The following is a 16,348-nucleotide window of genomic DNA, read 5'->3' on the forward strand; positions in this document are numbered from 1 at the left end:
ATGGGTCTACTCTGAGTAGGAGTAACACAGGCGACAAGCCTTGGTCCTATTTATTGCATTTATATTCCACCTTTTCCTCCAAGGAGCTCAAGGTGCTTTCCCCCCTCCTCAATTAACCCTCACAACAACCCTGTAAGGTAGGTTAGGCAGGGTGTGGATTTGAACCTCCCAAGTCCTAGTCCAGCAGTCAAGTCACTGCAACCACACTGGCTCTCTCCTTTGCCTCCATTGGAATGACTTTTGCAGGGTTTTAAAAGAACATTTTTATTATTTCCCCTACTCAAAACCCACCCGTTCCTCTTTTATTTTGCAGAGATGAAGCGAGCCCTTTCTCTCCTGAGCCTCTTAGTGGCCTTCGGATTCCTGCCAGCATCCGAATCTTCCTCAGAAGGTAACACAACAAATCCTGTGCCTCTTCCAAGGGTGGGAATATTTCTGGGGGGAAGCTGGAAAAGGAATGTAATCAAATAATTATTTTCCTTTATTTTAATTTCACAATATTTATATACTCCATGATTGCTCACAGCAGCCCAGAAAAAGAGTTTTTAAAAGTATGTGCATGGAACTCATTTCTAGGAAGTTGCCTTTGATTTTTCATATAATCACAGAATTGTAGCTTTGGAAAGGGCCTAAAGGGCCACGTCTTGTAGAGTTCGTGCATCGTTTTGGGGACAGGGTGGGGTGAATTTATGAAAATCTTCAAGGCGATCCATGATTGATTGGGTTGGGGAGGGTGCCTCTCTGAACCCCTTTTCTGTCAAAACCTGGTATGTGGATAGGAACCAACCTCCAAGAGGGCATCTCAGCTTAAGGCCTGCAAATAGCCACTCGCCTTTGGTGAGTTGAGAGTATTTTCAAGGTGACCAGGAAAGCAGATTTTTATTTTATTTTTTATGTTTGGTCCTGTGGAACAGGCTCTCAGAGTGTCGTGCAAATGATTTGACACACACATTTGTGGGAAGGCTGGGCTGGTGAAAAATGCCAGGTGGTGGGGTGGAGAATTTTTTGTAAACTGAATTGGCCAAGATTGTCCTGGACAGTCGCTGCATCGTGCCATCTGTATACCTTGCTGCTGAAATTTGATTGCCCTGGTTTGGATTTAGGGGCCCTTTGAGCTGATGTTTTTGGTTTTCTCTTTTAAAGCGTTGGCCTCTGAGAAATTGACTGGTCCTGACATTTTATTCAGCATCAACACAGCCAAGCGGTTGGTGGATCAAGCATACAAGTTGTACCGGGAGAGGTGAGCTTCCTTCATGTAAATCTGCATTAAATCTTCCCTCCCTCCCCTTTCAGTCATCATTAGTGGAGTATGTCTCTAGGGTATATAAGTACAGTGGTACCTCGGGTTAAGTACTTAATTCGTTCCGGAGGTCCATACTTAACCTGAAACTGTTCTTAACCTGAAGCACCACTTTAGCTAATGGGGCCTCCTGCTGGAGCACAATTTCTGTTCTCATCCTAAAGCAAAAGTTCTTAACCTGAAGCACTATTTCTGGGTTAGCGGAGTCTGTAACCTGAAGCGTATGTAACCTGAGGTACCACTGTACATAAGTACATACAATTAATCCAATAAATGTAAAATTATTAACAAGTCATTATGATTTTTATGAATGGATCCCAAATATCCTTGTATTTATCCATGCACAATCTGCATCTAAAAGCAATCCGTTCATATATTGCCGGAGTTGGCACAGCATCATTAATAACAAATAATTTTAGAAAGAGCATGCAGTGGTAACTTGGTTTTCGAATGTCTCCGTTGACGAACATTTCGGTTTACGAACACGCCTTGGAAGTCGAACGTGCCACATGGTTTCCTCTGAGTGCAATATCCTGAGGTCTAGCTGTTGGCTGTTGAGTTTTTGAACATTTCAGATGTCAAATGGTCTTCGGGAATGGATTACGTTCGTAAAACTGAGGTACCATTGTAGTTTAAAAAATAAAACTGAAGGGAGCAAACTTGCCAGTTGCTGGAAACCACAAGAGAGGAGGGTGCTTTTGAGCTTGCATCCTGCTAGTGGGTTTCTGGATGGAACAGGATGCTAGACTAGTTGGGCTATTGGCCTGATCCAGCAAAGCTCTTTTAGGCTCTTAGGTTCGCCATTAGGAAGGCTTGCTGTGACACTTCTGAGCACTTTCTATTAAGGTCCCCCGTCTCCTTGTTGCCATCTCCTCTGTGCTTCTCTTTCCAGGGCGAAGGAGAACTTGAGAAACCCCCATCTCACCCCCTCCGACTTCCTGAGACATTTAAAGGAACCGGTGGCGGGGACCAGGACTGCAATCCGGGCGGCGAGTTACATGGAAACGGCGTTGGATCTCCTGAGGCAGAAACTGCAGAAGGTCTGGCACCGTCACTTCAACATCACAGGTATCGTGAATCCCCGTGCGAAAGCTTTAGCACAGTTGGGGTGGGGGTGAACTTTCAGCCTGCGAGGCAGGTTTAGCCAAGCCACACCCACTTTACCTGAGGCAGGTAAAAGCTGGCCAAAAGGGGGGTTTAAAGGCAATGCTGCTCAGCTGATGGTTGGTGCCTGCAAACTGCTGACTCTTTGCTTGTGCAGCTTGATTTCAATCCAGAATGCGGCAGCTAGACTGGTGACTGGGGGCGGCCGCCGAGATCACATAACACTGGTCTTGAAAGACCTACATTGGCTCCCAGTACATTTCCGAGCACAATTCAAAGTGTTGGTGTTGACCTTTAAAGCCCTAAATAGCCTCAGCCCAGTATACCTGAAGGAGCATCTCCACCCCCATCATTCTGCCCGGACACTGAGGTCCAGCTCCGAGGGCCTTCTAGCAGTTCCTTCATTGCGAGAAGCAAAGCTACAGGGAACCAGGCAGAGGGCCTTCTTGGAAGTGGCGCCTGCCCTGTGGAACGCCCTCCCATCAGATGTCAAAGAGATAAACAACTACCTGACATTCAGAAGACATCTTAAGGCAGCCCTGTCCAGGGAAGTTTTTAATGTATGGCATATTAGTGTATTTTTGGTCTTTGTGGAAGCCGCCCAGAGTGGCTGGGGAAACCCAGCCAGATGGGCGGGGTACAAATAAATTATTATTATTATTATTATTATTATTATTATTATTATTATTATTATTTCAAACCACACTGGTAAATGATGCCCTTGTGATGTCAGGTGATTGACAAGTGGGCAGCCTTACCTCTCATACTTGGTGGGGTGGGTTAGACCGCTGAAGGTAGATTCTCATTGAATTTTGCTTCTAAGACAAATGCCATTGCTTTTCTTCCCCTTATCGGATATCTTGTTTAGATGTGCTAAGCATCCAGCAGAAAGATATGATCACCAGAGCCACTGGCTGTGACTATCTGATCCGCCCAGTCCGGTGCCCACAAAACAGCCCCTATCGGACCATCACAGGAGAATGCAATAATCGGTAAGGAGAAGCTGGCTGGAAAATGGTTTTATTTGGGGGGGGGGTGCAGGCAGGTCAAAGGTTCTCCCTCATCTGAGGGGAAATACCACTCTTACCACTGGTAAGAGCTGGAGAGGTCATCCAGGAACCTGGGCCAAAGGAAGGTGTTGAAGGAAATTAGGAAATTAGAAAAAGGATGCCAAAATGATCAAGGGCATGGAGTGGCTTCCCTGTGAAAAAAGGTTGCGGTGTTTGGGATTTATTAGTTAAGAGAAAAGGCAAGTAAGAGATGACATGGTCGGGGTTCATAAAATCATGCATGGCATGGAGACAGCAGACAGAAGAAAGATTTTCTCCTTCCCTCATAATACTAGAACTCACAGCCCTTCCATATGACCGTTGGAGGATTTTCTTTCATCTGCCTTGAATTTCCCAACATTCAGCTTCATTGGAAGTCCATGATTTCTAGGGTCACGAGAGATGGCAAAAAGCTTTTCTCTCCCCACTCTCCCCATGCAGATCCTCATCTCTCAGAGCAGGCATTTAAATATGTCTCTTGATATGTTCTTAACCGCCCAGAACTTTGCTGCTACGCCACATTTAGAGGCGGAGAGAAATCTGTTGCGTGGCTAAGTTCTGGCCTGCATGTGATTTCGAGGAGTGCAGAGCTCACCTTGGACTGGGATTTGCAAAGGTTAATCCCTCAAAGCACGCCTGCCTCCAGAGGAGCCTTCACGCATGGGGCAGAGTTCCAAACTAATGCGCTTCTCCCCCCGCCCTAGGAAGCACCCTCATTTTGGTATGTCTAACCATGGCTATGCCCGCTGGCTCCCAGCAGAGTATGAGGATGGTGTGTCTCTTCCCAAGGGTCTCATCCAGGGCCAGCTTTATAATGGACACCCCCTCCCACTGGTAAGAGCTGGAGAAGTCATTCTGGGATTCTGGGACAAATTATAGAGGAACAGCCATGTTGGAGGTGGATTCAGAGAGGTGGCTGAGGTGGTGGACCAATCGTTCGGGGTTTCTGGGGGGGAGAGCATGGTGTCTGTCACCACATGGACAACACCTATAAGAGGAGATTACTCTCATTTGATACAGCAAATCCCTGCACTGTCACCAAAATGAGATATTCTGCTTCTAGGCAATTTGAAGTTTGAGCCAATCACTTTCATCGATTTATCGTAAACATATCTACAAACTAAGACATAACCACACAGATCATAACAAAAACTATACACAGGGCATATTCTGTATAAAAAACAAATGACTGAGATACAGCTTTTAAGATCAGTCTATATAGTCCAATCAGGACGCGGGTGGCACTGTGCGTTAAACCACAGAGCCTAGGACTTGCCAATCAGAAGGTCGGCGGTTCAAATCCCCGCGATGGGGTGAGCTCCCGTTGCTCGGTCCCTGCTCCTGCCAACCTAGCAGTTCGAAAGAACATCAAAGTGCAAGTAGATAAATGGGTACTGCTCTGGCAGGAAGGTAAACGGCATTTCCGTGTGCTGCTCTGGTTCGCCAGAAGCGGCTTAGTCATGCTGGCCACATGACCCGGAAGCTGTACGCCGGCTCCCTCGGCCAATAAAGCGAGATGAGCACCACAACCCCAGAGTCGGTCATTACGGGACCTAATGGGTCAGGGGTCCCTTTACCTTTTTATATAGTCCAACCACAAAGAGGAGGGAGTCGTGGGAGTTGTGTACAACTCTCCTTATCTATATAATAAGAAAATGGGGACCAGTCTGTGTCAAAACTGTCTGATTTGGCTTCGCCCCAGACAATGCATTGATGTCTGGCCAGGCATTCAGATAAAGCAATGGAATTGAATAGGAATTTTTGATGCTTCCCCGTGTCGGGCTATTACCAACATGGCTTCTAATAGTACCTAGTTTTTTAGAAATTGAATTCCATCCCCACTATACAATGGCCCCAAAGTCTTATTAACATGCCCTACAAACCCTCTAGTGTACTTTTTGGCAGTGGCATGAATGGCAGAGTGCTGCCACATGTGTGTGTGTGTGTTGTTGTTGCTTGCACATTGCTTACAGTTCCTCTTCTGGCTTCCCTTGTTGGAGCCAGAGCACTTAGCATTGAGGCTATGCAGATTGAACACTCTGCATCATTTCCTCCGGTGGCCCTTGGGTGCTCCACCATAGGTGCGGCAGGTATCCAACGAGATCATTGGCACCCCCAACGAGAAGATCACGGACGACCAGGAGCGCTCGCTGGCGTTCATGCACTGGGGCCAGTGGGTCGACCATGACATGGACTTAGCCCCCATGACTGAAACCAGCATCCAGAACCAGGACGTCCACTGCGACACCAGCTGCAACTACGCGCCCCCCTGCTTCCCGATTAAGGTAATGGAAAATTCGGTGTTAAGAGATTCTTAGGTGAGACAGGTGTATGTGTTTTCCTGGGGTGGAGTGGAGTCAGGTCTTTTGCAGGCCCTCTGTCCTCTTTGAACTCTTAGCTCCCAGCAGCCTTTGACAACATGGCACCTTCTCGGTGTTTAGGACTACAACTCCCATCAGCCGGCTCGACTGTGGTCCCATGAGTCCCAGCATTGTAACAGGCATTCTGGCTGATGGGAGCTGCTGTCTGAAATATAGGGGTTATCACATAGCTCTTGACACAAAGCAAAGTGCACATCGCAAATGTTGGAAGGTTCAGGACAGATAGGAAAAAGTCCTTCTTCACACAGCATGGATGGCTTTAAAAGAGGATTTCACAAATTCATGGAGGGAGAGGGCTATTGATGGCGACTAGCCATGATGGTGATACTCTGCCTACAAAGTTGGGGACATTAATGCTTCTGTATACCAGTCGCTAGAAACCACAGGAAGGGAGAGTGCTGCTCCTGTGCTCAAATCCTGCTTGCGGCCTTCCCTTGGGGGCATCTGGTTGGCCACTGTGAGAACAGGATGCTGGATTAGATGGGCCATTGGCCTGATCCAGCAGCCTATTCTTGTGCTCTTACACGTTCTTATCGGGTGTTTCCAAGAGTGACCCACAAACTTCATTTGCCCACTTGTGCCATGGGGCTGAGCAGGCTGAGTTTTTAAAATATCTAGCAGAGCCCATGGGGAGAGGAGAAATGTGCCGCTGTTTGCATGGGAGGAACAGTTCCCTGGTCATCATATTGGCCAATGCCTGTAACATCACCTACCACCCTCCCACAATACTTGGATCAGTGGGAACATTTTCTTTTTAAAAAACAACTTGTTGGGAGTGTGATTATTTTTCTTCCTTCCTTCTGGAAACTAAAAAACAAAACAAAACTTTGGCCAGTCACTGTCTCTGCACCTAACCTACCGCACAGGATTGTTGTAGGGATTAATGAAGAGAGAAGAATCATGTCTACTACAGTATCTTGAGCTTCTTGGAGGTATAGATGCAATAAATAAAAAACAAATGAATTGTGGGATTGTTTTCTGCAGATTCCACCTGGAGACCCGCGGATTACAAAGCCAGGCATCTGCATGCCTTTCATCCGGACCACCCCTGTTTGCAACCCCACGACGTTCATCCGCGAGCAGCTCAATTCCATCACGTCCTTTCTGGATGCCAGCATGGTGTATGGGAGTGAGGAGCCTTTGGCAAGAAGCCTCCGGAACCAAAGCAACTCTCTGGGTTTAATGGCGCTCAACCAGAACTTCACAGACGCTGGTCTGGGCCTCCTTCCTTTCGAGAGCAATTCAAACAGCATCTGCCTCTACACAAACAGAACTGCCAACATCCCATGTTTCAATGCAGGTATGTCTTTCCACCAGGGCATGGTCAGCAGCCACCAGTCAGTGTAAAAAGTAGTACTCTAGGTGACCAATGATAAGATAACTTCCTATGTTTTGATGGATCTGGGCATCAAGTGTTAGGCCAAATGCACACCATATGTTTAAAGCACCATGATACCACTTTAAACAGTCATGGATTTCCTCCCCCAAAGGATCCTGGGAAGTGTAGTTTATGAAGGGTGCTGAGAGTTATTAGGAGACCCCTCTTCCCCTGTCAGAGCTGTAATTCCCAGGGTTTCCCGCGAAGAGGGATTGATTATTGACTCTGCCTGTCATTGGCTCTGGCACCACCTGCTGTGGGGCTCCCTGCCTTCTGCCCTTCCCGTCTCCCTGTGGCTTCACACAGCAATAAAAGAGTGTTGATTCATTTTCTAGCTTAATCAGCTTGAAATTAGAGGGATGGTTTCTTTAATTTTGCAGGGGATAAACGTGTCACTGAAAATCTGGGGCTGACAGCTCTCCACACTCTTTTTGTCCGGGAGCATAACCGATTGGCCAGGGAACTGAAGGCGCTGAACCCCCACTGGGATGGGGAAAAGATCTATCAGGAAGTTCGGAAGATTATTGGGGCAGTGAATCAGGTATGGTGACAAATGAGCTCTTCCTTCCGGCTTCATTCAAAATGGAGTTTCACTCCAGCTTCATTCATGCCTTCAGGGAAGGTGAAAGGGAGGAATTTAATTCAGCTCACATTTAGAGACAAACTCACCTAGGGCTGCCATTTTCCGTCTGCTTGCAAGGTGGGGTACCTGGCGATTGACCTCCACCGTAACCGGAAAGGTAAATGCCCCCACGCCGACACACTGGAAATTTCCTGGGTGGAAATTTGTTGCCAATCCATCATATAGAAACCAAAGGTTAGGATCTTTAATCATCCAGCCAGAACAAATGGACCCATGTCCAGTGAAATTAACCGAATACTGAGGAAAGTATGGGTACAAATCTGAAGAGGTAGTACTGCCCTGGTAGGAGGCATTGTGGGAACCCCAAAGCCAAAATTTATCAGTGCATTGGGTATAGTTTCCCAGCCATCCTTTGTCAATGTGGTACTTAACTTGGCGCCAATACTTCCATTTGGAATTCCATACTCCAGTGGAATGACAACAAAAACATAAACCTTTTGTGGTTCTGGTATATCTGATATATCGGTAGGGGATGTCATTCATTTCAGAAGGTGGGGCTGCAAAGAGGCCACTCTGATTGTAAAGCAGGCCTGCCAAAACAACATCAGGATCCTTGATTAATCCTGGTATAAGGGACCTCCAGGCACTTAGGGTGCAGGACTCTAGCCAGCGACTACCTGGCCAGGCTATAAAACTCTGCCAGTTTCTCCAGGACCTCTGCTGAGACAACTTGGATGCCTGGGCTTAGCAGTGCTGTCCATGGTGCTGAACCCCCACCTCAGTCACTCTCCAAGGTCCTGAGCTGTTTGGAGGAAAGGGCTGGATTTACAGTACGGTTGCATCTTAACGCAAAAGTTTGGTTTCAAGGCTTCTGCATATACACAAAAATCGCATATTCCCAAACACCCCTCATGGCTAGTGGGTGAGGGGGAGAGAGACAGAATCCCTTGTGCTTTCAGATCCTGTGTGCCAAGTGGGCCTTACCCAGCAAGTGAGTCAGAGAGCTTAAAAGCTCTTCAGGTAACACAAACAGACCCATTGCGAAAAGTTCTCTGCCTTGCTGGGATTGAACTTGGATGATTTCAACCAGCCTGCCTTCAACCACCTTGGTTGAAATAGCACAGGTTAAATGTGTGTAACATGCGGTTGTACTGCATATGTAAAAACCATGCCTGAGATGTAACTCCAGTTGCTCATATGAGTCCCATATTAGCCTGACCTTCAAACTTTGTAAAGTGGCCACTAAACACCCATAGCCACACACTTGCACACACACACATTGTGTTCATTTCTATTCAATTTTAATAAATAAAAATAGTAATGCTTGTGAAAACTTAAAGCTGGACAGAAGCTATGTCTTTATTGCAGGACAATTTGCACTCTGGGAAGCTAGGGTGGTTTAATTAATTGTTGTTATTTTGTAACTGTTGTTTAAGTTTGAAATCAATAAAACATATTTTAAAAACCAAAAAATAGCAGTGGAATCTTTCCTGGTTTGGTTGCAGGTGATCACGTTCAGAGACTACCTGCCCCTCGTCTTGGGCAATGAGATGAACAAGCAGTTGCCTTTGTACAGAGGCTACAATGACTCTGAGGACCCCACCGTATCAAACGTGTTCTCCCTGGCCTTCCGGTTTGGACATGGTTCTGTTCCCCCATTTGTGCCCCGCCTGGACCAAAGCTTCAAGCCCCTTGTCCCATATTCCAATGTCCTCCTTCATCTCACCTTCTCTGCTTCATGGAGAATCGTAATGGAAGGTAATGCTTTTGTTCCTAGTGCTGCAGGGTTCTTGGGCTGTCTGGGAAACAGAAATCTCCTGGGAACAAAGTAAGGGCAAACAGGGGTCACAGCACAGCCTAAAAGAGCAAGGGTGGGCTTTTATGAAGAACTTTCTATATAAGGTTGCTCCAAGCTGGAAAGTGTGCAGAAGAGGGCAGACAAGATGATGATGGGCCTGGAAACCAAGCCTTGTGTGGAACAAGTTGAGGGAGTTGTGTATATTTAGCCTGGACAAGAGAAGACTGAGTGGTGATATGATAGCCATCTTCAAATATCTGAAGGGTTGTTGCATGGAAGATGGAGCAAGCTTGTTTTCTGCTGCTCCAGAGGGGACCAATGGAGTCAAATTGCAAAAAGGATATTCTGATGAAACATTAGAAACAAGTTTATAATGGTAAGAGCTGTTTGATGATTTTGAAGGTGGAAAAACCATCCCCTTTCTTTAAAAAATAAAAATAAAAGGACACCCTAAACCTTGGGTTGAGTGTTCCTCGTCTTCAGGGCCACCACTACCTTTCTCTTCCAGGTGGCATTGACCCTCTTATCCGTGGCCTCCTGGCTGACCATGCCAAGCTGATGAAGCAGAACCAGATGATGGTGGAGGAGCTCCAGGAGCGACTCTTTGAGCAGCTTGAGCTCATCGGCCTTGATCTGGCATCCCTGAACCTCCAGCGGGGGAGAGACCATGGCCTGCCAGGTAGGAGAGCCTGTCCTGATGTTTTTGACCCTGTCCTTGGTTTCTTGTGCTAAACAGTGAGTGAGGAGATCCAGGGTGGTTTTGTGAGGAGGAGAGTCAACAGGAGACTTAGGAATGCAATGTCTTTACAGAGATAGGAGTTGGGTGATTCCCAAGAAACCTGAGGCCTTTCTGTTAGGTATAATTGGACCGAAGGAATTGCTTAATTTGTTTATGTATGCTATGATGGGGGCAAGATTGTCCGCGCACACAAATGGAAAGAAGAGTAAGCCCCAATGAAAGAAGAATGAAGATGATGGAATATTATGAGATGGCTAGACTAGCTGTGAGAATTAAAGAACAGAATGAAGAATGATTTTTTTATTATTGAAGAATGGAAGTATTTTGTAGCATATTTGAAAAAAATATCATGGTTATGTTAAAATGTATGCAGGATTTGAAGTACAGCAGCAGATAAGAAGTAGTAGTTTAATAATTTATAATCAACATACCGTATTTTTCCATGTATAGGACGACCTTTTTTCTGAATTTTTTTAATGATAAATTGAGGGTCGTCTTATACACGGGTTAATATGCTAAGCAGGAGAGGGCTGGTGCTGTGGCAGTAGCAGGGAAATGTCAGAGAGGAGGCTGTTTACCTGCTCATCCCGGCTTAGGAAGAGTATTTGGTGAGTGCCAGTATGTGGTGTATTACGGTACCAGTTCCGTCAGCCAGAATGGGGGATCGTCGAAAAGCTGCTCAACAGCTCAGCAAACTTACAAAAGAAGCTCAACAACTGTTGAGGGCTCCGAAAAATAGGAGTTGTCTTATACATGGGGTCATGTTATACATGGAAAAATACGGAATATAATGGGTAAAATATAAGCAATATACCAGCTTAATAAAGAAAGAAAAGAAGTGGATGGGAAGTCAGCGGGTATGAGATAAATGTTCTGATGTTTGTTTAAAAGAATTTGTAAAATTTGAAAAGCTAATTAAAAAAAAAGTTTTTTAAAAAGGAGTTGAGTAGGCTGCTAGTTGAGCAGGTTGGGGAAAAAATAATAGCCTAAGATGTCCAAATCCTTAAGCACATTTGAAGAAATAATGTCTTGAAGTGTTTAAAATCCCCCATTAATATGAAGCGCGTTTCCATTGCAAATGTATTATACAATCTGGGGAAATCCTCGATCTCCAAATATAATTCATTCGTATTAGCGATCTCAGCAATTTATACACTTTTGTTGGAACGATTCTAAGACAGATGCTTGATAAATGCATTCTAGCTTCAGAACAATCAGCATACCGTTTGGTGTAAAAAAATCGGTTCCCTTCAGTGGGTTGCACTGTGCCACACTGTGGTCAGTCACAAATACATCCTTGTAGCAATACTGTCAGTACTGCGGAAGAACGTTTGACCACCTTTCCATTACAACAGTGCACTGGTCCTCAACAGGTGGCTCAGGACTGGAGGTCCAATCTCAGGATGGTTCTCGCAGAGATGCCACTGCCGTTTTGTTTTGTGAAGAGAAGCAGCCTTCCTCCTGCTAGAAGCTGGAACAGACGCTGCTGGAAAGCTGTTTCTCCTTCAGTTATTTGTCTGGTGGCAGTAGTTGAGGAGGAGGGCAGGCTGGCTGGCAAAGGCCCTGCCTGTGGAAAGGAGGTGGCTAAGCAGCTGAGAGGAAATGGGTGTGTGGATTCACTCCCTGTCCCCGTCCTCTCCCTGCTCAATAGTCAGTGCAGACCATAATGAGCTGGATGAAGCATGGGTCTGATTTTTTGGAAGGCCCATGTTCCTAAGGAAGGCAATTCTTCTGAAATCCCCCCTTCTTTACCCCAGTCTCCTCTTACTCCCATGGCACTTGGCTGCTCTGATTCCCATTAACCCATCCTCCAGCCAGACTAACAACCCTTCCCTGCTCTGCTTCCACCAGGGTACAATGCCTGGAGGCGGTTCTGCGGCCTATCAGAGCCCAGTGACGAGGCTGATCTCGCTGCCGTGATGGGCAATTCCCAGCTGGCAAAAAAGTTCATCGACCTTTACGGCACACCAGAGAACATTGACATCTGGATCGGGGCCCTGGCTGAGCCCTTCGTCCCCTATGGGAGGGTCGGGCCCCTTCTGGCGTGCCTCATCGGGACCCAGTTCCGGAAAACCCGGGACGGAGACAGGTGAGCTACTTGCCCTCTGAGGATATCATTTCTCTTTGTGATAGCTTTGTGACAGAGCTTGGGGCGTAATTAGAACTCAGGTTCCCTTTTTAGGGAAGGGGATCTGCGAGGAGCAAGGAGGATGGTGGCCATTTTCTTGCGGGGCTCAGTGTGCCATTCTAGGAGTGCTGCAATCGACACAAGATAATATCACCATTGTAAACAAACAAATAAATGTCCTTTAAAATGGCAAAAGTAGTTTCTTTCCCAAATAGTTTATTTCTTGAACAATAGCAAACACAGTAAATAAAGAGCTCACTTGTGATATACCAGTGATTCAGTGCTCAGATGTCATTCCGGTAATCCGATGTTTTGTCGCTAAAGAGCCTAGTCATCGAGCTTTGTAGTAAATAATATACAACAGAAGACTTAGGCTGACTTAAAGCAGGGATATATCTGTCTCCATCTGCATGCTTCCTTAGGAGAAGCATGGAAAGAGGACAATGTCCTTCAATTTGCTAAACCTGGTTTAGTCTTTATTCCTGCATTTGCAATTCCTCAAAATAAAAGTTATTTGGAAAGAGAGGAGAGGAGCACTGAACCACTGATATATTACAGGTGAGCTATTTATTCACTGTATTTGTTTCAGGGACTAGACTGAGGGGGACAAGACTGAGGAGTAATGGTGGGGACCACCCCCCTTCTCCCGAAGCTTCCAGAGAAGAGGGAGGCAGTATTGAATTACAGCAGTGGTTTGAGGAAGGTCACAGCTCAGAGACAGGCGAACAGAAGAGTTGGGAGGTGCTGGGAGAAGAGAAGGGGGAGTCAGAGCAGCCAGCTGACACGTTATCACTGGAGAGCATTTCTGGCCCCCCTTCTCCCAGAACATGCCATTCATTGCAAGAGCAAAGGTCTCAGAGACAATTAGCCCCTGGGGGGCACCGTAAGCGGAAGTGCTGTTGCTAGGAAGGGAGCAGGGAGGCGTTCAGTTGGAGCAACGCCTTTAACGGGAGATAGACTGCATTCCTTTGTCTCTCACTGTGATGAGTAAACAAATTAGTAAGAACTCTTCTTTGTTTTTCTCTGCTTCTTGCTGCCACCATGGGAAGGATAGAATTTCCCGAAGCCTAACAGTTCGCTATTGTTTAAGATAAAAAATATTTAGGGAAAGAAGCTGCTTTTGCCATTTTTATGGGGGTTTATTGTTTGTTTACAGATAGTTTCCTTGGTGATATTATCCTGTGTTGATTGCAGAAGTCATTGTATCATCACCCTGTTCATTGTTTCATTCTAGGAGTGCAGGCATTGTTGGTACTTGACAAGGGCCCTCTATTGATCCCCAGAAACCCCCCCAACTTTGTTCCTCCTTAGGATTGATAAGAAGCTTCCTTATGCTGTGACCTGTCTACTTCAGTGTTTACTACAGTGACTGATAGCAATGCTCCCATCAGCCCCAGCATCGTACAGCCACCCTGGCTGGGGCTGATGGGAGCTGGAGTCCAGCAGCATCAGGAGGGCACCAAGATGGCAAAGGAATGCTCTAAGCATCTGGCTAGCTGCTGTAGGAAACCAGGTGTGAGACAATGGGACCTTTGATCTCTTCTGGGGATCTCAAATAACGTTAGTGAAAACAGTCAAAAATACCACAAGTCAAAAAACGTAGCAGGTGCATTGAAAGATTTCAAGGAGTGGCGGACCCTTTTCAGCCTGAGAGTCACATTTCCTCCTTGCTAACCTCGGGGTGGTGTGGGGTACATACCAGTGCTAAGTAAGGCCAGAGGCAAAAGTGGTTGGAGACAGTGGGTGTGAATGTTACCTTTGTACAGTAGGCTACGCCGCAGCCATGTACAACCCAGAGGCTTCTGCATGTGCTTGTCGTCTCCATCCTCCACCCAGGCAAACAATCCAGGCATTCTCAGAGTTTGAGGATGAGACCCAGTCAGTTAAAATCCCTCCAGGGAGATGTAAAGCGGGGCATGACCTGGGAGCACCCTGAGAGCCAGAGGGAAAGGTCTAGAGATCCACATCTGGCCTGCTGGCTGAGGACTGCCCACCTGTGATTTAAACCAGTGGTTCCCAAAGCGAGCAGTACCACCCCCTGCAGGGTGGCGGGATTCCATAAGATGCAAGTTGGGGAGCTGCTGGTTTAAAGGATAAAACCCTGGAAGCGTTTGCTAAAATGAAACTGTCTTCTAGCATTACTCAGGTTAGAATACAACCCTTGTTACCAATTAGACGGGGTTTGATGTCCCAGGACAAATGCCAATCAACCTCTTCCTCTACACTTTCCTCCTTGCTTGTTGCAGATTCTGGTGGGAGAATCCTGGGGTGTTCACCCCCTGGCAGCGGCGGGTTCTGAGCGGCGCCTCACTCTCCCGCATCATTTGTGACAACACCCACATCCAGGAGGTGCCCCACGATGTTTTCAAGATGAACCACTACCCGAGCGATTTCATGAAATGCCACGAAATTGGAGGACTGGATTTGTCTGCTTGGAAAGAATAGACTGGCAGCAAGAAGGGGAAGTTTTGGGGTGGGTGGGTTGAGACATTGCAAACCTGCCAGAATGCCAGAAAGTTAATGTGAGCTGGGACTCAGCCCTGCGAGTATCACAACCACTCCAGAATGCATAGTGACCTTCTTCAGGTCACAGAGTGATGAAAACTGACCTGTCTCCTGAGCGAGACTCCCAGTTGGGTTGGAGTTCAGATCCTGTAGATAGTGAATCATAGCATTGTTCAGTTGGCAGGGACTCCAAGGTTCATCCAGTCCACACCCTTGCAATGTTGGAATAAGAGCTGAAGCACCCCTGGCAGATGACCATCCAACCTCTGTTTAAAAAGCTGTAGTGAAGGACCTTTGTAGTCCACTGCCACAAACTCTCAAAATGCCTCTTTGCCATCCCTGGGCCAAAATCTGGGATTCATCTCTGCCATTCATATTTCCTGACATTCTGGGAAGGTGGTTTGGGCTCTGGGATGAAGGAAGGTCAGTTTGAGGTGGCTATTTGGGGTAGATTGGGGCCAAATCCAGCAATGACCATTCAAGGATTTGTGACACTCACATCTGCCATTGGGATGTGAAAACAGCACAACCAGCCAGATATTTTAATTAAGCAAGATATCACAAAATAGCAAGGTGGGGTTTTTTTTTGTTCTTTAGAGTTCTTGACTAGGCAGAACTCAGAATCTGAATGCTTGCGCGCCCTTTTGCAACATTGTTGTTTGGCCTAGTGAAGTATTGCCCTGTGGATTTTCTGATGGAATGAGCCGTTCATCCGACTTTAAAATTTGCTCTTTTCTCTTTCCTTTCCATATTGTCACATAGCTGGATTTCGAAAGCGATGTGCAACACATATTCTGATTTCATTTCAGTGATTGTATAGGCACTAACCGGGATGTGTATTTATTTTTTAATGATGGAGTTGTGAGACTTATCTGATCAATACTAATAAAAAACCCCCCCAGATATATATATGAAACTGTAATCTGTGTCTCCAGGGTGACTGGTGCCCTTGGACGGAAGGCAGGGAGCCCAACAGTAGGTGGCGCCAGAGCCAATGACAGGCACAGCTGACTAATTCTAGGCTTATCTTCATCTTCCTACTCTCTGCTAAGTTCTATGAAAGTAACACTGAGACTAATCAGATGATACTCAGTGGCACCTTCTGGGCTGGTTGTAAGAAGGCAGGCAGGTGGGGGGGCGGGTTGGCCAAGGGGAGACCGAGGTGGTGGGGCAGTGCCCCACTTGCCCTAATGGACAATCCTCTATTGCTGTGCTTTCTGAACAAAGAGACACAGGAAGCTGCTAATGGCCCCAGAACCATAAGAACATAATAAGAGCCTTCTGGATCAGGCCAATAGCTCATCTAGTCCATCAGGTTTGTTCTCCTCAAGGAGGCTTGCCTGGAGAAATCATTATACATCTTTAGGTTGTTGTCGGGCAATA

General features: G+C 46.5%; 1 protein-coding gene across 1 annotated transcript; it reads left to right on the forward strand.

The window, feature by feature from the left end:
- Positions 1 to 315: 315 nt before the first annotated feature.
- On the forward strand, positions 316 to 15,881 carry LOC309357388 (myeloperoxidase-like; the record flags this gene model as incomplete). The annotated part of the gene is made up of 12 exons (XM_081889521.1): positions 316 to 391; positions 1,144 to 1,240; positions 2,193 to 2,368; positions 3,273 to 3,396; positions 4,158 to 4,287; positions 5,535 to 5,738; positions 6,819 to 7,134; positions 7,593 to 7,753; positions 9,301 to 9,553; positions 10,102 to 10,272; positions 12,184 to 12,421; positions 14,707 to 15,881. The coding sequence occupies 12 exons, from the start codon at positions 316 to 318 to the stop codon at positions 14,903 to 14,905; spliced, it is 2,145 nt and encodes a 714-aa protein (XP_081745647.1). The 3' UTR covers positions 14,906 to 15,881.
- Positions 15,882 to 16,348: the final 467 nt, after the last annotated feature.

Source organism: Podarcis melisellensis (assembly GCF_964234715.1).
Source record: "Podarcis melisellensis genome assembly, chromosome: 15".
Lineage (NCBI taxonomy): Eukaryota > Metazoa > Chordata > Lepidosauria > Squamata > Lacertidae > Podarcis > Podarcis melisellensis.